Here is a 21,695-nt window from a genome sequence, read left to right on the forward strand (position 1 = left end):
GGTATCCACGTCTCCATACATTTTGAAGATTGATTTTAACATCATTTACATGATTTTCTATTATTTTGAGATTTTAATTCAAGTCTCAAGTTTATGGACTGCATCTCTACCTCGTGTTTAATAATATGTTAAGTATACATAGAGAGAGTCCTACATTAGAGAGAGTCCTGCATTTCAATTAAAAAAAAAAAATCAATCTTTGTGTGTATGGATCATGAATTGAATTTTTTTTATGTTGAATGAATGTGGAGAGATTATGAGAGTGGGAAGAATGAATATATCATATAATTTCCTTTCTTTTCATGCATTCAACATAAACTCACTCAAATTGCACCACAAGCACCTTCTCTCGAAATTAAGTGATTCAATTTTGAGTTGCAAAAAGTGACCACGTCATATTGCAACAAGAATTTGGAGATCTCACTTAGTTTCAAAAGAAAACCCAAGTATGTTACTTAATTTGGCCAAAATACATTTGAAAGCAATATGTTTTCCAACATTTAGAAACCTTCATTTTTTTTTTTTTGGTACATTAGAAACCTTCATTTCTTCAAAAAATAAAGGGCAACTTACACTTAACTATAAGAGAATCAATTTGAGATCCAATTTGTGTCCCTCAGACCTGATCATGTGATATGGCAAAAAGAGACTTCAAAAATCAATTCAATTTGCTAAGTTCACTTAGCCATTTTTTTTAAATTCGATCACAAGTTGATCTCAATTTCAATGCAAAATCATGAGATGATCTTAAGTTCACAACAAAGAACTAGATCTCAATCTACAATTTTTAAACTAAATTTACAATCTAAGTTGTCAAATTGACAATTCAATTTTAAAAAAAAAACATGGATCAAAGCCACAATGACCATTCATTTCAAAATTCAAACAAATCCCATTCAACTCAAGCTGAAACATTTTCGACCAAAACAAAGGCTATCAATTCAAACCATTCGCACATCTTTGCCGATCTTGAAGTTCAATTCAAATGGCACACAATTCCAACCAAAACAATGGTCTTCAAACCAAATCAAATTGAAAATTTTTCAAAAAATAATTATTCAAATTCTCTTAAACAAGTTAAATTTTCAAATAACTTGTCAAAACCAGTTAATTCTCCAAACAACTGGCCCTAATTTTACTCCAATTTATTCAAAACAAGTTCAAATCACTTATTCAAAATTAAATTGGAAAAGAACTTTTAATTTCAAATCTAAAGCTTCTATGCACAAGCATATAAGTTTTGCATTCAATCAAATAACTTACACATGATCCGAAAAATCCTTGGTCCGATTACTCATGGTTGGCCTTCATACAGATGGGTGGATCCCTTTCTCTCGAAATTTTTCCAAAATCCAATTTGAAATTTTGTTGCTTTGCATAACTTCCCAATCGACACTCTCAAAGATGGGGAGGAGTGCGAACACACACATAAGTAAGAGTGTGTGTGTATACCCTTGCTGCATCTGCAGCTAAGTTTTTTTGAAAAATGCCGCACCCCATGCCCACATCCACATTTAGACACCCACACTTCACACCCATGTGACACAGATCGCCACAATGGACCTTCAAAATGGATTTGTATAAACAGAATGTTGTCATAAACTTTATGAATAGAAAAACCCAAAGTGCTTGAGCAATACAAAATCTAATTGGAGAAAACAGGAGGCCCTCTATGTAAAAAATGAAAACAATAAAACAGAACCATTGTCACAACCCACCTAACACATGAAAACCCTTAAGAAATTTGAAAGAGAAATCATACCTTATTTGAAGCATCCAGAGAGACAAACACTGGGTCACCTGAGTGCGAGGTGCGGTTGCAGGTGTGGGATGCGGTAAATCCCAAAAAAATTTCAGTGCGGGAGCGGATATATATATATATATATATATAGTCACAAATAACGTTTCGGAATTTTAAACAACGAGGTTTTTTTCGGGTATAATACAGCGAACTTGAAAAAAAAGGGGGAAAACGGAAAAAATACGGTAAACTTTTAAAAATTTTAAAAAACTAAAAATAGGGAAAAAATAAAATAAGTGAGAAACTAATAACACAAACATCAAAAGGTATGTAGATTTACAACAACAAAACATAGAAAATATAAAAAAAAACTGTTTGGCATTAAAAAAACTAAAAAAAGGAAAAAAAAAAGTGAAAAAACGAATTTTTTTAACGTTTTTTTTCAAAAAAACGTGTTTTTTTAAGTTTTAAACGGCCATTTAATTTATCACGTTTTTTTCGTGTTTTTTTTTTTTAAAACACGTTTTCTGTGATATATGATATATATTAGCAGCACATATAGGAAACTAATATATCTTAGCTGCACATGTAGGAAACTAATATATAACTCAAAAGTAGCATATCACATGACTTTCTTAGCTGCACAGCTGCCAGATAAAATTCATACACGCACAAACAAAAAAGCTAAGAACTAATATATAACTAAGCTATAACTAATAACTAATATATAACTAAGAACACCAATCCTCAACAGAAAAAGCATGGCTCAGACAGAACAGAAATACTAAAATAAATTAACAAATAACATTATAACAACTTAACAACATAAAGAAGCAAAATAAGATAAAATATCTGAATGAAAAAAAAAATAACAAAAATGAAAAAGTGAAAAACAGCAGAACAGCATGCACAAATTGGGGCAAATGAGTAGGAAATAGGCCAACACATGAAAAAACGAAATAAACAAGATATTAAGCATGAAAACATTTGGAAGAAACAAAAAATGAAAGATTTGTAAAATCATGTCATTATTGCAGATTTATAAGCCCACCATCGCTGTCTGTCTCTATCACTGATTCAATCACCGTCATGGATGGAGGGGGGGCCGTCGAAAAAATTAGATTCTCGCCGGAGGATTGGTCGGAAGTCTGATTGGAAGTCAGGAGGGAGGTAGAGGGAGGTGGGCGGCTAAGTCACACGGGTGCTGTGTTTTTGGCAATAGGCCCGCATCGCGAAGCGAAGTGATGCGGGTGCCAGTGCGACCAGGATTCGCACCCATACATAGTCAAGGTGAGTCGGGTGCGGTCAGCCGCACTCAACCATTTTCGTCAAATCTGGACGCACACCTGACTCTCGTCAAACGCGAGTCAGGTGCGGTCAAACCACATCATGGACATTTTGGTCGATTTTTTGGTTTTTTTAATTTATGTAAAACTCGATTTAGGGCTCGATTGATCATGCCCTTCCTGCTGCTCTCTCTCTATCCATTGCTTTCTCTCCGCCTTTTACCTCCACCGGCGGCATCCGCTGCTTTCTCTCCGTCTTCTTCCTCCACCGGCAGCATCCGCTGCTCTCTCTCCGTCTTCTCCCTCCACCGGTGGCATCCGCTCCTCTCTTTCTATCTTCTCCCTCCACCGGCAGTCCTTATCTTCGACACTGTCTTTGAGATCAGGTCGGATCCTCTTGTCCCTTCCTAACTTTATGCTAAAAAAATTATTGATTATCTTGCTTTTGCTAAGCATTGTCGGAAAAATTGGGGACCCTGGGTAGCTTCATCACATAGAAATTTTGGTTTCCTTTTTTTTTACACTTGATTATTTCTCTGAGCTCAAAACAATGGACATTCAAGCAGAACTCTATCAAATGCAATAAAATCTTCTCTTATTTCCATTGATCAAATTGCCATACAGTAGGTACTTGGTTACTGCTGGTCATACTTAGCAACTATGTGACAACTGCAGCCTGCAGCTCATTTTGAGGTATAAGCCCTCAACTTGTTTGATGAAATGTTTGTTTGTGTTTTTTTTTTTTACTCTTCTATTATCTTCTTTGCCTTTTAGTACTACTTGGATGTACTTGGCATGAACAGATTACTGTTTGTTAGCTTGACGTTTTATGAAAATGTTTTTCATAATAAATTTTTAATAAGGGCTTACATTGGCTATGATATATAGCTGGCTAGTTGTTGATGATGTGCCGCTAGGTGCTTTTCTCACAACTACAGTATATTTCTTGTTGAATTGATGATTGATAATGATATCATGATTTGCAATTGCAATTTTGATTTTGTTATTTGATAATTTTGTGGTTTATAGACAATTTTGTCATATATATACATATATATATATATATACCCTCACCGCACCACCGCACCTAAATTTTTTGAGATGTACCGCTCCAGCATCCGCACCTGTACTTATGTGACATAGGTGAGCGGCACACAAGTTCACGCGTGAAAGGGTTAATGATATATATATATAGTATGTACCAGACAACAAATAGTGACAAGGTATAAAAATAAAAAATGTAAAATAACTTAAAGATATCATTTGTAGCAAACATAATTGTTCTGGAATGAGTTCACATATGTCAGATGAGCTGATGGAAATATACACAGAATTAGCATGACAAAATGGATTTAGGCATTTGCCATGTATCTATGACATTAAACACATATTTCATAATAAAAAAAATCAAAATTAAATGTGCAAGTGCTATTTTTATGGAAAAATATACACAAAAATGAGTTTCGGGCAAACTAAATGAACTATAATTCATCCATTCATATGGCACATTTGCATTGAAGGCTTGCAGGATGAGGCAAAGTAGCAAGAAATGAACACAGTAGAAGATATAGAGATTCCACATATGAGCTGGTTGTCACCAGTTAGATGTCCCAGAGAGCTGCTGCTGGCTAGGCAGCAAAGAGGATGGCCACAAAGACAGAGAGAACGAGAAAGCAACTCAAGGAAGAGAGCAATTGTACACCCTAAACCTCTTTTCATGCATGAAAAATAGACCTAGTCAATGTTGAACAAGTCTGGCTTTTGGACAAAAACAACCAAGTGTACACCTAACCATATTTGACTGCGTCAGTCTGACCTGCATAAACTGCACACTGGATGTTGGACGAAAGTAAGCAGCTCTAGCTGACCACATGTCACAGTTGACTTCCTTTATTATTGAACCTGCACTCACTTGGACAATGACATGGGTATTGGGCAAGGATGTTGAAATAAGTTAGGAATAGTGATAGTAAAAAAAAAATTGCTTAGAAATTTGCAACCTAAGGCCCCGTTTGATGCACAGTGATTTTACTGTGCATCGGGGAAAACTTGCCATTTTTGTACAGCTTTTCATTTTCAAATCAAACACAAGGAAAATTATCCTGCCGAATTCGATGAATCAGGGTAATTTTACCCTGGAAAAAAGTCAGAACCCCCAAGGTCCGACTTTTTACCATCAACTTTTTCCCATGCTAAATTTACCCCTCAAAATTTTACCCTGCCATCAAATGGGACCTAAAGGTCAGAATGGTGCCGTAATCAGAAATATAGGGGGAACTATACTATTAATGCATATTAAAATGAAAAAATTTTAATAAAGTTTAAATCTAAAAACAAATTAAATTACTGAATTGAGTTCATTTCTTTTGAATTTTCACCTGATCCATCCTACCAACCTTTCCACTGTAGCAGATAATATTTGAAAGAAAATTGAACCAGTAAAATAACAGGAAAGCCATAACTGCAAGTTTAGTTACTTATCAAGTTATTATTTATTTTTGCAAGCAATGACAATTTGTTGCAAAATAGAAAGAAAAGCTTCTTATGGTGGAAAATTGCATGCATCATTTGTAGTGGTTTCGATTAATAAATCATAGTGTTTCTATGTAAAGGGTCTAATCCATGAAACCCTCAATGGATTCATAAAGAAATGTAAAATATATCAAAAGATGATCAATGGTTATGACCTTCTCAAAACTTTTATCAGGGCTTGATCGTTTGATTAATGTGATATATCTAGAAAAAACTTGAGCTTTCTTGTGGCTGGGCACTTTATTTGAATGACCCAAATTGACAGGGGTTCTATAGTTCTAGCCCAATTAAGGAGGGGCAGTACACGTCCTTAGACTCAACTTCCATTCAATTCTGGCAGGTCAGGGTAGCAACTGCCCACAATGGCCCAAATGCATCTTTTCCACTGGTGTCATCACTGATCATCAGTTTGTTCTTCGGGCTCAATCCCCATGACCACATCTTGTAAAAAACAGTAGAAAAACCATATTCTTTCGCAATCGCAAACAGTACGCAGTAGCACATAGGCATGCAAGATTGAAGGAGATGAATTATTTACTTCTATACCTTAGGATGCACCTCTAGAAGTTGTGCTATTCTCAATGCTGTTGAGTTTTGTCGCTGCACACGAAGATGCAGTGTCTTCATGCCTCTGATGATCAAGTATGCCGCATTCTGATTGCACAAGAAATGCCCGTCAATGAAATGATAGACTATCACATAAGAGTGATCAGCATATAAAGTTCAAGTGACATGTACAACAGATAATATCTCAGCTGCAATAGATCACATCATTCAGAAAATAGCATTAGATGTTTCAAAGGCTCAATATTGGTTGGTGACTACAAAGAGTTCACCCATTAAGCATCCACAAATGACAATTTGGAAAAGCTAACTGATCCTTATGAAACGCACATATCCAGTGATTAACACAAGTAGACAATATAGTTTGTGTTATCTAACAAGACACCGTAGCTTACGGGGTTGAGAACACCGCCTAAAATGTGATGCAGGGTACGAATTTCACCCAGCAGTTTCTCTGAACCACTGATACAACCACCAATGACCTGCCACAATTAACAAATGCCATTAGTATGCTTCAGAAAGCAAATTCAAGAAGACAGCAGATTTCAGCTCCTTTAACTCACATCATTATGGCCTGCAAGATATTTTGTTACAGACTGCAGAACAAGGTCTGCACCCAGCTCTAAGGCCTTTTGATTGATAGGTGTTGCAAAAGTACCATCTATACAGACCAACGCTCCTTTGCTATGGCATAATTTTGAAACCAACTCAATGTCAACGCATCGGAGATAAGGATTAGTTGGAGACTCTGTGAAGAAAAGAGATACCTGCATAATTAAGGACATCTTCAGTTACCCAGTGTAGTATTCATGAAGCCATGACATGAATTCTGTTTACCAACATTGTTTTTGTCTAAAGCAGATTTCAGGGCTTCAATATCAGCGGGATCAATGACAGTGGCCTGCAGTTAAGAAACAAAATTAGCAGCAGGAGAAACAAGCATGGGAACTAATTCTTGTTCCAAACTTCACCAACCTAAAAGAAAGGAGACGAAAAACTAGAGATCAAGTAATTAGAATATCAGAAGAAAAAAAGACAATAAAAATCTAGATCCAAAATTAAAGCAAATCCATAACATTATATATATACAATAAGACTGCTAACCATAACAAGAAACCAACAAATCTTCTCCAAAGGGTATAAAATGAACCACACCAATATGGCAAGTCATAATGCCTTGTACAAGTAAAACCAACAAACTATCAATGACCAATTATAAGCTCAGAATAAATTAGCAGCAAACTTTCAGAGAATCAAAGAAACAGAAAGCCAGGCCCTATTTTTGGAATGCAGATGTGAAGAAAGCCACTCTATATGACAAAATCATGCTGTTAAAATTTTTGGTGTTAACACATGCCCAACCATGCTTTAAGACATGAAACTTAATAGGCACAAAAGGACTCGAATTTTTGTCCAACTGCATGATGGGAAGATTCTCTGCTCATATTATTCAGTAAGCTTTGGATGATTTGCAACCTTTTTCATTCCAAGATGAAAAAATCCACTCAAGCATAGAGAAGTACTGGAACCACAGAACCATGCTTTTACAATTTTTGATGTTAACACAAGCATGCTTTACGACATGAAACTTAATAGGCAGAGTAGGACTCGAATTTTTCCAACTGCATGATGGGAAGATGCTCTGCTCATATTATTCAGTAAGCTTTTGATGCAAGAAGAATTAAGATTAACCGATCTTAATCCAAGTGCATTCAAGACTAAACTAAAATCCAAACAAAGATCCAACGAACAAGAAGAAAACTAACAAACACTTGCTTTTCATTTATCTCAATCGATTGACTTACAAAATGACCCAATGTCCCCTTTTATAGTGAAAGAGGTAGGTTGTGGATCTGGATCCATTTACAAGTACTGAAAATCTAACTAGATCTAATTACAAGATTTGGTTATGCTTTCATCTTGCATCAGGTCCCCCTAGTTGGAGAAATGTCACCCTCGACGAGTTTAAATCTTTCATTCTGCCAAAATGATTCTTCACCTTAGAGGGTTTGGATAAGGTTTGGATCTGCTGAGCAAAAGGTGTCACCGCTGGACTCAAACCAGGTTCAAAAGGGACACCTAAGTAGTTTGGATCCGGGTTCGAACCCATGTGACCCTGAATCGGGCAGTATGGGCTCGAACCAGGTCTGTGGCCCGAATCGGTCTCGAAAGAGACCGGCCCAATCCGTCGGGCCCCCCGTATCGTACATTTACGATACAGGCACTGTATCGTACGATACGATTACGATACGGCAACGATACGGTTACGATACGGCACGATACGATTACGATATGGCACGGTATAGGTACGATACGGTAATTTTTATTGATTTTTTATTATTTTTTGAGAATTTTTTATATTTTTTCTGATTATTTAAAAAAAATGATACAGTTACGATACATTACGATGTTTTACGATACAACGTATCTTCAAACCAGACCGATACGGCTTACGATATGCCTTTTACAACATTGCTTCCTGTGCACTGGAAGGACCCGATGCCGACGACGGTCCCTTCGCTGGACATGGTGCCTTCATCTGCCCACCAATGAGCAGAGACCCAGGAAGATCGGGACTTCTGCTTGACGATGGGAAGAGGATGCGGCAAGTTCTCCACCTCCACCAGTTGCAAACAAGGGAGCTTCGGCGGGGAGATTTGACGCCGGATTTGGTATGCCTGCCAGCGATGGAGCTCCAGCGGAAATCCCTTCCATTGTTGCACATTATTGATTCCCGATTCCGCCCAAAGCTCCAACATCACTCGCAGAGTAGTTGAGAGTACCGTTTGCAGCAAGTAACGCCTGGAAATTTTCTGTTTTACTCTGGGCTTTCTGCAAAATCGAATAGAACGCCCCTATGAACTTGTCCCTAAACTCATCCAACATCTGAGCGATGGAGTCTAACTTCTTGTTCATAACAGCAACATCTTGTCTGATACAAGTCAAAACAGGAACACGCGTTGCTAAGATCTATTGTACTCCTTCCTCCATTAACGGCAGAATTTGTTTCTCTTAAAACCTTGCTCTGATACCAATTGATGCAAGAAGAATTAAGATTAACGAATCTTAATCCTACTGCATTCCCAACTAAACTAAAAATAAACTAAAACTCAAACAAAGATCAAACCAAGAAGAAGAACAGAAGAAAACTAGCAAACACTTGCTTTTCATTTCTTTCAACTGATTGATTCCTTACAAAATGACCCAATGTCCCCTTTTATAGTGAAAGGGGTGGATTGTGGATCTGGATCCATTTACAAGTATTGAAAATCTAACTAGAACCAATTACAAGATTTGGTTATGCTTTCATCTTGCATCAGCTTTGGACGATTTGCAACTTTTTTCATTCCAAGATGAAAAGATCCACTCAAGCATAGAGAAGTGCTGGGACCATCATTGGACTGTGTTCTCCACAATATGGTTGGTTTGCATGGTTCAGATTAGCTAACCATCAGTCCAAATGCTTAGCCCCTGGAAGTATTTATCGAAATCTATGCCCAGATTGCTTCTTCTTGACAGATGCATGGAGCTTGATAGACATATATAATGAAAAGTTCCTAAAGGTGAGCATGTCCATGTACTGTTGGAGCTTTCATGGTTGATTGTAGCTTAATTTGTTGTCTACTAACACAGGGCCTATGGAATATGGATCTGGACAGTACTACTCTCCTTAGACTCACTATTTCTAGAAACCCATGTGCTTGAAGCTATGTCACGGGCATGCTGCAAATAGGCTGCCACCAGCACAGCGGGTGCATTGTTGGTGCAGCAGCTAATAATTGATGGTATTACTCTCTCTCTCTCTCTCTCTATATATATATATATATATATATCTATATATATATATATATATATATATATATATACATATACTTGGAGCCTTGGATCTTTTGTAATTAATTGTAGCCTTGTAGGTGAACTCATTGTCTACTAACAATAGGGAAGAAGGAGCATGGATGTGGTGAGGCAATGTTATCAAAGGCATAGCTTATCGCGTATCGGTCGGGCCGACCTATACGCTATATCGTAATGTATCGTAAAATTAATTTTAAAAATTTTTAAAAATATTAAAAATCATAAAAATAGAAAAAAATCATAAAAAATCCAAAAAAATCAGAAAAAAAAAAAGCAAAAAACAGAAAAAATCAAGAAAAATGTATTTAAAGGAACATTGATGTATATGAATTATGAAGTATGAAGAACACATTCCAAAATAAGAAATGAGACATTCAAAATAACATAATAAGCAGTCGAAGAGAATTTGATTACATCACAATTCATAAGTTCGAAAGTCAAAACGTATAGTTATCATCTTTCATAATTCAACAATAATCCTCGTCAATCGTCCTCACAACGAGAAAGAGAGCTTCTTCACCGGCAAAGCTTGATGCAAATGAAGAAAATCTCTCCCTCCCAAGTCTCTTGCAGTGTTTAGAAACCAGAAAAGAGAGAGAGAGGAGCGTAGCTTTTAAAACAACACGCAAAAAAGGGGCCGTCGAGCCCCTTTTTAATTTTTCTCCCGTATCGTACGATACGGGGGTGTATCGCCCGTATCGTGCGATACGGCCCTCGTATCGCATGATACGGGCGATACGCGTACGATACGCACGCGTAGTGAATGCATATCGTATAGGTTTCTTCGACCTATACGATACGTATCGTATGATACGGATAACACTGAGGTAAGGTCTCACTTACTTAGGACAGAGTTAAGCAACCAGAATCTGTCACAAACTAATCCCTACTTAGCTGTCTCTAAGCTTTCTGATAGTCTGATGCGCAGGAAAAAAAATATCAGCAATATTTTCAAAACATGATAATAATACCACTAAAAAATCATAAAACAAGAAAAGGGAATTTATCGTGATATATTGAAATATTGTCAGTTAGAATTTCTTGTACAAATGTCGCATTATTAATGTACTTTAACTTTTTTGTTTCTTTACAAAGTAATAATATGTCAATTGTAAACATTTTTTAAAGAAAATTAGTAGAAAACTCATATTTGCATAATTTTCTATTTTCTGTATATCTTTAACTTTTCCCCCATATTTTCATCAGAAAAAAGAAAATTTCCAAATAATACCTGAGCAGAACTTGAGATGTTTCTACACGGATTTGCAGTATTTAACTCGTATGGCCATGTCCTAATTTTGTGATTATGGCCTAACATAACTAGCTAACATATTCAACTGACCACGAGGCTGCTCTTTTATCTGATTGATCCAGTGATTTCCCTCATAAGTTGGCCCTATGCAGAGATAGAGCTTTGGACTTGAGCAGGGGAATGGGGATTATAAAAAAGAGAGATTTTATTGTGAAGCTAGAAGCCTAGAACAATGAATTTCCAACAATGAACTTCTGTTAATTTGTTTACCATCAATGAAAACAGATATACAGCTGCAAACATAATTCACATTTCCAACTATTAAAACACTCATAGGTGCTGCAGTAATTTTCCATGTGAACTTAGAAGGTGAGGAAAAAGGAAGTAAACTCTCAGTGCATCAATCAATGGCTTTGAGCGAAAATAAAATAAAATAAAATGTTAAAAGACAAAAAAGATATTGAATACAATCTTATTACCGTTATTCCCATCTTAGGAAGTACTGTTTGGATAAATATCCGAGTTTTCCTGTAGCAGTCAGTGGTTGTCACTAGATGCCCACCAGCTGGTACTAATGCCATCATCATAACAGTACTAGCACACATGCCAGATGCCATCAACAACGTTGATTCAGCCCCCTCTAGTGCACTGATGAATGCCAAAGTTCAGACAGGACACTGACAGCAGAAAAAATATATTCCCTACTAGACATGGAGAATGGTGGTCAGGAAACATTCTAGAAGGAAACGCTACCTGATCTTTTGCTCTGCTACCTCAGTTGTCGGATTCCCATAGCGACCATACTCAAAACTTGGATGGCGCCCTTCCTGTCAAGATAATCAACATAAAGGTCAGTTTAGAAGTTTACTGAGATTGGACACTCAAGAGACTAATTGAGATTGGACAGGAGACTATGTGACAGCTCCAACTCTACCCAAAACCAGTCTCTCAAAATAAATTTTGTTCCAAGAACTAACTAAAAAATGGATGAATGAGTATATATATACATATATATATGTATATATATATATATATATACATAAGAGATTACACCTGCAGTCAAAGATTGATAGCTGCATACCTTGAAGTCAATCAATTCAGCAGTATTTCTGAACGTATAAGCAGTAGTATTAACAACTGGGGTAGTCACTGCATCAGTATTTAGACGACGCCCCAACCTTTCTCCTGTAAAGCAAATGAGCACAAGAGATGTCGAATGGACAACTAAAACTTACTATGAAACAATGTTGTAAAAGACATATTGTATCACATAATAATCAGGCCAACCTATACACTGTGTCATAATCTATCATAACATATCATAAATGACTATAAAATTACTTTTAATTCATAAAAAAATAAAAAAAAAAGTAGAGAAAAACATGTAAAATCATGAAAAATGTGTTCTATTTAAAAACTCATCACAAATAATGAACATTCATTCATGATTCTTCATTCATAAGCCATAATGTATTAACAACACATTAAGAACAACCTAATAAGCATAAAATGTTTTATGTTCTATGCCAAGGCATTGCCTAGGCACGGACTAGGCATGAGTCTGCACCCCAAGCCTAAGTCCAGCACGTGTAGTCCATTTGGAAGGTGACTTATCACCTTCCATTCAAAATTCGAATTAAGTATTAAAGATAACTGCTTTAGTAACTGAAATGGTTTCTATAACTAATTAATATAAAACTGGAAACTGTTTTTAGAAACTGAACAGGTAAGTTTCTCCACAAACTAGTATATTTAGCATATGAAGGGGCTGCACAATGAGCAACCCTTTCATTGTGGAGATACTGCTGCTGCCTCCTGCCGCCACCAGAAAAACCGGCATGTACAATATGTCGCCTAATCTTGTCTCCTCTAATCTGATGAACTGCGTTATAAGATTAGAAGGACAGAACACAATAGAAGTTTTAATCTGATGAAATGTTCTGCAACCCTTCAAGCAAAGCAATGAATGCACACTCTTTTCCTAAAGATATTCTCATTTTTCTTCTGAGGTATTAATCAGAAAGTCTGTGTAAAAAATGTTTAAACAGGAAAAACATGAGCATGCATGATAAACGGCCAGTTTATATTATCTGTTATTTTATTTTTGTATGTGCTTTATTCTCTGATGTTGATTATGTTATTGTTTTTACTAGATGACGGCATAAACAAAATCTTATAGCTGCCACGAAAAATGACATCTTACGAAAATGTAAACCATGAATCTCTTGTAGCTGCCACAAAAAAATAAAATCTTACGTTGAGTAAACCACGAGAAATAATATCTTACGTTTACATTCTAGTTAATATCTCTTGTATATGATCTTGTTTATTTCAATAATGCTGTTCTTACGTTCTGTTGATGTTCTAGTTAATATCTCTTGTTGATGAACATTCACGAAAAATATGAACGAACATTCATGAAAAAAAATATTTTCTTTATCGTCTTGCAAAAGTTTAAGATTTTGAGGAAGCAAGTCATGTTGTTTTATATCAGTGTCCAAAAAATAATATCTTAGAAAACGTAAACCATGAATCTCTTGTAGCTGCCACGGAAAAATAATATTGCACATTGAGTAAACCACGAAAAATAATATCTTACATTTATATTCTAGAATCTCTGGAAAAATGGTTTGCAGCACTGAGGACCAAAATGTTCAAACTTTACCAGAGATTGTTTGTAATATGGAAAAGCAAGACGTTATTCCGGAGATTGTTCCAGACATAGAAGCACAAAACCATGTACCAGATATTGTTCCTGAGACAAAAGAACAAGAATTTGTCTTCGCTTGTAGTCCCAAACTCTGAGGAAGAAGACGATTATCAACCACTAAGGAAGTTGCTGAAGCCACAACAAGACAAATTGCAACTTCAAGTCGAAGATCCTAGCGAAATAATTAAAGCCTTCTTGTGGATTTACATTCCTTTGTATCGAGATTAGATTTAATTTGTTTTTTTGTTTCTTCTATTAGATTACATTTAATGAGAAATGTTAAGCTTCTGCTATTGATTTTGCATATTCAATTATTGTATTGACTTTCAATCACCAACAGATTGTTTAAGTTGATTATGCTTGTTAAATTTCTATCATATACATTTCAAATATTAGTAACACTGTAATAGTTAACATAACTACAAAAACTAAAAAAAAAAAAAGCAGAAAAACAAGGCTGCCTTTATGGCCGAGGCACCCCTGGGCACCAGGCAGAGCTCCTAAACGCCTTGACATAGTTTATATCACATCACAGCATATATTGTTCATTGCCAAATGAGAATTGATAATACTTATCAGGATTATCAGTTAACACAATAAACATTGTCTTATTCATGGACGGTTGTTTATTTCTCAAATTGACGAGTATCGCTCAAGTCGGTCATTTCTCTCAAGGACCCGCAGAGACTCTCCCTTCCAAAGCTTCTAGAAGTATCTAGAATGAGGGGGTGGCAGATTTTAAAACAAAACTTGAAACAAAAGGGTGCTGCAATATTAAAAACACCCTAGCCTTGTATCATACAATACAAGGCACATCAGTCATATCGTAGGTGTAATACAATAGCCATATCGTACGACACAAAAGATACATCACCCATACACTGGTGCTGTATTATATAGGTCCCTTTGACCCATATGATTTGTATCGTATGACATGGGTCCGCATTGTAGAATATGGATACAATTGCTATGAACATTTACAACAAATTTTAAACAACAGACAGCCAAAGCTATTTATAAAGCTCAAGCTGAAACAGGTGAAATTAAAAACAACAATTTCCCTTTGTTATCTTGCTAGAAGATGTAAAATAGGAAGTAAAGATCATAAAAGCAGTTAAGCACAAAATGGACACAAAAAATCATGACATAACAGCTGGAAATTATCAGTTGCTATGTAATGCTAATGTTTGGATATCTAAATCTCTATTTATGATGCATATAAGCATATATACTGCAGGATAGGAGGAAAAGATTTACAATCCATATACACTTCTTGTTAATGGTTGGCATCCTGAAAATCTGTTGATAATGAATACAACCAAATTGGGATAAGGTGCCATGAAGCACAAGAAATGCAGAGGAGAGGAAAGCAGGAAACATGCTTCAGAATTGTCAAGGAGAATGTTTTAAACTTGAGTTTCTAAGAACACAACAAATTAGAAATTACTCTCCACAAACAGTGGCAAACCTATGTTTGGGCAGGGCGGGCACTTACCAACCCTGACCTGCCAATACCCAACAGCAAAATCAGGTCTAGAACATCGCCTGTCCCCTTGGACCTTATTCATCGAACCATACGGCCTGCCAAAAGAAAAATTATTATCTCCAGATGCCTTTCCCACTGTGATGCACTTGTTAGGCTGCCCAAACTTTTCCCTTCCCTCCTTATGTGCACTTATTAAGCTGTTTCTTTTACTTGAAAGTTCAAACTGACAAACCCTCATGAACAAGAATGTTGCTGCCCATTTCAATGGGCAACAGAATTTGCTGCAGCCTCTCTCTCTCTCTCTCTCTCTCTCTCTCTTTTTCTCACAGATACACATACAAACAGAAACCTGATCTTCTTGATTGTCATGATATCCTCATTTCATAATTCCAAGAATCTGATAAGGCCTTTGAACCAAAGCCACAAATACGTTTCAGAGTTTTAAACGGCGAGGGTTTTCTCGGGTATAATGCGGCGAGCTTGAGAAAAACAGGAAAAATATGGTGAACCTTTAAAATTTAAAAAAAAAAAAACCAAAAATGAGGGAAAATAAAATAAGTGAGAAATCAATAACACAAACATCAAAAATAAGTAGATTTGCAACAAATAAAAAATAGAAAATGAAAAAAAAAAACTGTTTAACAATAAAAAAACATGAAGAAAGCAAAAAACACGTTTTTAACGTTTTTTTTCAAAAAAAACCATTTTTTTAAGTTTTAAATGGCAATTTTGTTTATCGCTTTTTTTTGTGTTTTTTGTGACACTGCTTTGAACATATTAAAAGCTAGTCCCAGGGTTGTACATTAGTCCTTCTAATTTGATGACTTATTTTCTCACACATTTTAGTTATTAGTTTCCTTTTTCTTCTTATTACTGGTTTATCAAATAACTTAGGTGCAGAGAGATGGCCAACTGCACGCATACATATATAACAAATTAAATACACAATATAATTTTAAATTCGTATAGAAGCAGAATAACAAGCAATACATTGATGAATCATCATAAACTGATAACCAAATCAAGAAGTGTACCAAACTATGTAAATTAATTCAAATTAAACCCAAAAAAAAGACAAAAATAGACTCAGCCAAAGTTTGGTCAACTTTGACTGAGTCAAGAGTGCAACGACTGCAACCAACATGCCATTTGACTGTCTGCATTTGCACCTGTGGCTGGCCATGTCAACACTTGTGCAGCACCTTCCCACCAGAATCTGTGTAACATAGATTCCTGCTTTTTCTTCATGCCTTCATTGTTCTGAGGTTCTTACAGCAAGGCTTTTCTCGAGTTCTGATCAAGAAGCTTAATTTTCATGGAAACTGAAGAACTTAAACAGTATAAGAAGATAATATTAAATACATGGAAACTTGAGTGTTCTATTAATTTTCTTACAAAAACTTTTGCTTATATTTTTTTGTATTTTACATGTTTCTTTTATGATTTTTTAACATTAAATTTTTTACATTTTTTACTTTTTATGTTACGTATTTACCGTTGGACCTGATTGACATGTGCTATGTTACACATTTTAGAAAATTGATTAGAACCTTTCTTCGTGAACTAAACTCTTTATATGTGAGTTTATGATTTATAAAACAAAACTACAATAAAACTAATATACCATAAAATTATGCATCGGTGCCCCACTTGAATTTCTATCGTGCCACTCTTTGCAAGAACTTGTCCCTCGACAATGTTATGGATGATTACCAAAAGCATTCAAAGATGTACCCTTTTTAAGTTTTTCACTGGTAAAAGCACAGTCGCAGCAAAAGATATAGTTTTCAAAGAAAAATTTCAAGAATTTGGATGGATTCACATGAAGGTCTATATTATGGCAACTTAGTCGTACCCCGTAAGACAAGTCGTCCGCCAGAGACCTTCAAGGTGCTAGTCCAGACTAACAGGATAAACGGAACATTGCGTTTTGTTCCACCGGCCATATTCCTGTGCGTCCAGTCACACCATTCCTTTCTGTTTAGACGCACATCTATTGAAAGAAAACAATAGAGCCTTCTATGGAAATAGACGACAAGCAAGTGTTGCGGTGCCGCACGAATGCACCCATCCGTGTGTCCTGCCAGATCAAGTGGGAAATCCAACTCTATCTCCTTCATTTGGACAAATATGTTAATGGCCCGACTGGAGCAGCTGACTTAATCAGAAGAAAAAGATGAAAAATGAAGCACAAGGAAGGAAGACATCGGAAAGCCTCACAAAAACAAGAGGAGACAAGACCCAATCAACAGAGACACAAGAACTGCCCTAGAGCGAGTTCATCAAAAAGGAAAGCAGCGGATTCAAGTACTACTCGCATGTCATTAGTTCATTTATTTACTTTCGGTAAGGTGTTCCAGCAGCAATACTTCGTATTTTGTTCATCAGCAAGCAATCTCGAGTCGCTCTCGCCGCTCATGTACCGCACCACCAATCCCAACAACCCCATTTCCACCACCCTACCCCCACAACGAAAAGAGGAAAAAGAAGAGCACAGACATTGAGCCTCCACATTGAGAAGAAATGTAACAGATCCGGTCGTTTCTGTGATGGCACAAGAAATGCGCAGGGGAAGGAAAAGAAGGCATCGATTCTTGTAATCCTTACCGGCATGAACCGCAACGGAACCGTCGGAGCTGAAGAATTGGGCCTGTGAGACAGCCGAACCACCAATCTGTACACCGCTAATGTTACAAGGAGAAGGATCGAGGATCTTCTCCTCGTCCTTCGGGCTGACGACGGGGCCACCGTTGTTGGACCATGCAGACGCCACGATCTGGGCGACGCCGATGTTGCTGCAGTTGCGCCTAGACTTGACGCTCAGCTGCCTCACGAAGTTGGGAGGGAATCTGAAGATGAGCGACGACGACATCCCTGCTGCCATCAAGAGCGGTGATGATGACAAAGAGGAGCTGATTCGCTTTCTTTGAGTCCTCTGGAAGGAGGATGAGCCGGACAGTAGTTCAGGGTCGGATCGACACTCGAAGGAGGAGGAGCCGGACGAAGTGGAGGAGGAGGAGGAGGAAGGAGGAAGAAGACATGAAGGCGCAAAGCTTCCTCCCAGGAACCTGGCGCAGCAGCTGGACATGGCCATCTCACCCCTCCTCTCACTCTCTTACCCAGTAAATCCAAGCCTCACGCTTCCTTACGCAACCCTAAACACCCTTTCCTTTCTCCCTTCCCAACCTCGCTCGGCCTCGTCTGTGTTGGGACGGACGGTCGTTCATATACACAAAATAATAGAGAGAGAGAGAGAGAGAGAGAAACCAACGTGAACCTCCACCACCTGAAGCCTCCACTGTCCAAGAGAAACGGCTCCACCAGTGACGTGGGTACCAATAATTCGCCCCTCCATAACTTTTTTGTTTCAGAAAAGAACAAAGAAAAAGGAGCGCCGCGTTCACCTACCGTGGGCGCGCAGACGCCACCCCGACCGACCTTGAGGGGACCGCTGCATTGTTTCCATGCGTTGCCAAGGCAGAACGAATATATTCCGAACAGGCACAAAATAAAACAGACTTGTTAAATTCTTACAAATATTGTATGTGAAATATAAGCTTCTGAACATGCTAACAAAAACGTTACATTTTTCATCAAAAATATTAATATTTCTACTATCAGAATTTTAACGCAATAAGGACAACTTAATCTTTTATAATTAAAAATATACCTTTAAATTTTAAAAATATTAAAAAATAAATTGTATAAAAGGTGTTTTTGTTTCTAACCTAACTGCTAGCTGGTTAATGTGTGATTATGGCCATATGTATTGACCAAGAACCAAAACGGCAAGAGGTGGATAAGGTCCCTTTAAAGGCATTTGGTAGTTACCAGAATTTGTTTGATGAATCAATTTCAATGTTTGGAACACAACATTATGTTACCAAACATCTTAAAAATATTGGCCAACGAAAAGTTGGGTACAAAACAGCTCATGCTGTAAGTTGCTAGGCTGATAAAATAATGAGTAAGATCATTTTACGACTGCTAAGAATTGCTGACCTTTGCCAACTATGGTGCACTGGTTGATTTAGCAACTGAACTCAGTCAGTAGCGTATCAACAAAAACTATTACGGTATTTATTTTTAAAAAATGGCTAATATATTTATGTAACATAATATGAAGACCATTACATAAATTTGAAAATAACCTGAAAATCAATTATGAGAGGCACATCGGCCAAACAATTGAGTTGGTTGCGCACCAAATTAGATTCACTAATCCATGGTGAATTTCCCAACAGTAGGTGGTAGCCATTTAATTTTAAAGATTCCAGTACTTTTCTGAATTAGATTTTTACAAAAATGTGTGCATTGTAAGTAAGGAGATAGACTTTTGGTAATTTTATCACTTCCAATAAGACCTTTCTTCACCTAATTTCTAAACTAAGAAGAAATGTAGGTATTAGAACCTCCTTTTATCTTATGGAAAATATTATAATTGGGGATGTCAATGGAACATATTTGGATTGGATACCCGATCAAACATGATTCAAAAAAGTGAAATGAAGAAAATTTTACTTTCGACTAAGAAATTAGATTGGATTCAGTTTTTTAAATAAGTTTCCAATGTGATTTGCATTCAGTTCTCAATATATTGCAATGCAGTTCGGATTTGGTTGTGTATTTTAAAAGCCAGACTCAAGTTCGTACGTGAAAAAATAAAATTTGGATTTGGATTGGATGTAGATTCCGGTTTAAAAGTAGGATTTAAATATGATATAGGCCTCTTTTCCATTTATATTCAGCACTGAATTTCCATCTAAATATTTGGAACACTTGATAACTCAATCGAATACTATTAGGGCTACTTTGGTTACAGTAACAGTTTGCAACTGCACCATGAATTTGCCTCAAAGTTTGAAATAGATTTGTGAAATGTTGTAACAGAATGTTCTATGAATCTAGTCATGTCCTTGAGGTTGATTCATGAAATAATAACACATTGGTGTCATTATCAAACAATTCATAAAGAGTACATCTTATTCCAACCCGATACATCTACACCCGAAATTATAGATAAGCATGCCCCCACTATATTTGATCGGACTTAATTTGTGTGATATGACCTATCTTACTAAAAGCGACGGAGTTGGCAGGCATTGACCTGGCCTCTAGGTGGAGTTGATATTCATTGGCCTTTACAAGACCTTCCCCTTAACAAAACCCAGCTCCATATGTTGTTATTTATTCCAACTCTTCAGTATCGTCAATATATAATTGGCACGTCTATTGTTTCACTGGGTCAACAGCACATAACCCGAAAGTCCCTCAAGCATTACTACAATGTTTATTAGGATCCTAATTACGAGTTCACCGCTCAAAAGGGTAGAGCCAGTTCCGTTTACCGTAGCTCGACCACACCAAATAGTTTGGGTTAAAACAATAATTGTGATTGGTTCATCAAGAGTCGTTTGGCAGCAGATAAGTATCTCATGAATATGTATCAATTTTGGACACTAATTTTAGTGTTTTATGAACTACCCTAAATAGTATTGAAAAAGAAATGGGTTGTTGTTTTGATCTCGTAGTGGGAACTAAAATTCTTTAACAACAGTTAATTATACATCTGGCCAGTATGTACAATTGTGTATGAGATGCCAATTTATGAAGAAGAACCCAAGTCTTTTGGTTATATTGATTTTTAACTAACTCGTAGGAGTAATTTATGTCATAATGCAGCCACAAGACGACATCCGATGGCATGCTTAGGTTAAAGTATAATAAAAAGCCAACACGATGATTTCAAATAATATATTTTAGTCATGAGTCCTCCAATTTGGTGATTCAATCGCAATAATTGGTACTATGATCTTAATTTAACAAGAATCGAAACAAAAATTTCTAAAAAAAGTTCATGTCATGTAATATGTCATGCGGTTCAATGTTGACTTGCCAAATGTTTATAATCAATAAGAACTAGTACTAACAAAAATGATTATATCTATATGGAAAATCGTGTGTTTAATTCACGTTATCGTCTTTCATGTAGAAAAACAATGAAATAGTATAAAAAAGAAAAGGATTATCTTTTTGATCCCATGGTACCAATTAAAAATTTGTCTCCAAAACTAAACAAGTGTACCTAGTTAATGATCCCGAAGACTCTTGTGTAAGACCCACCAATTTGTATAATAGGAATCATGGGTTTTGATTATTTGCATTTTCAACTAACTAATAGAAGTAAATTATGTCATAATGCAGCCACAACATGACATCCAGTAGCTTTATTAGGTTAGAAGTATAATAAAAAGTGTAGAAATAATAGA

General features: G+C 36.4%; 1 protein-coding gene across 1 annotated transcript in view; it reads right to left on the bottom strand.

Moving 5' to 3' along the window:
- Positions 1 to 18,704, bottom strand: part of LOC116259663 (cystathionine gamma-synthase 1, chloroplastic) — a 29,935-nt gene extending 11,231 nt beyond the window's left edge. Inside the window, exons 1-8 of the mRNA XM_031637528.2 lie at positions 18,034 to 18,704; positions 12,312 to 12,415; positions 11,984 to 12,057; positions 11,710 to 11,878; positions 6,965 to 7,024; positions 6,687 to 6,890; positions 6,519 to 6,605; positions 6,106 to 6,213 (exon numbers count right to left, since the gene is read on the bottom strand). Coding sequence (XP_031493388.1) covers positions 6,106 to 6,213; positions 6,519 to 6,605; positions 6,687 to 6,890; positions 6,965 to 7,024; positions 11,710 to 11,878; positions 11,984 to 12,057; positions 12,312 to 12,415; positions 18,034 to 18,520 — 1,293 coding nt within the window. The 5' untranslated portion in view covers positions 18,521 to 18,704. The remainder of the gene's footprint in view (positions 1 to 6,105; positions 6,214 to 6,518; positions 6,606 to 6,686; positions 6,891 to 6,964; positions 7,025 to 11,709; positions 11,879 to 11,983; positions 12,058 to 12,311; positions 12,416 to 18,033) is intronic.
- Positions 18,705 to 21,695: the final 2,991 nt, after the last annotated feature.

The sequence above is a fragment of the Nymphaea colorata genome, chromosome 8 (assembly GCF_008831285.2).
Source record: "Nymphaea colorata isolate Beijing-Zhang1983 chromosome 8, ASM883128v2, whole genome shotgun sequence".
In the NCBI taxonomy this organism is placed as follows: domain Eukaryota; kingdom Viridiplantae; phylum Streptophyta; class Magnoliopsida; order Nymphaeales; family Nymphaeaceae; genus Nymphaea; species Nymphaea colorata.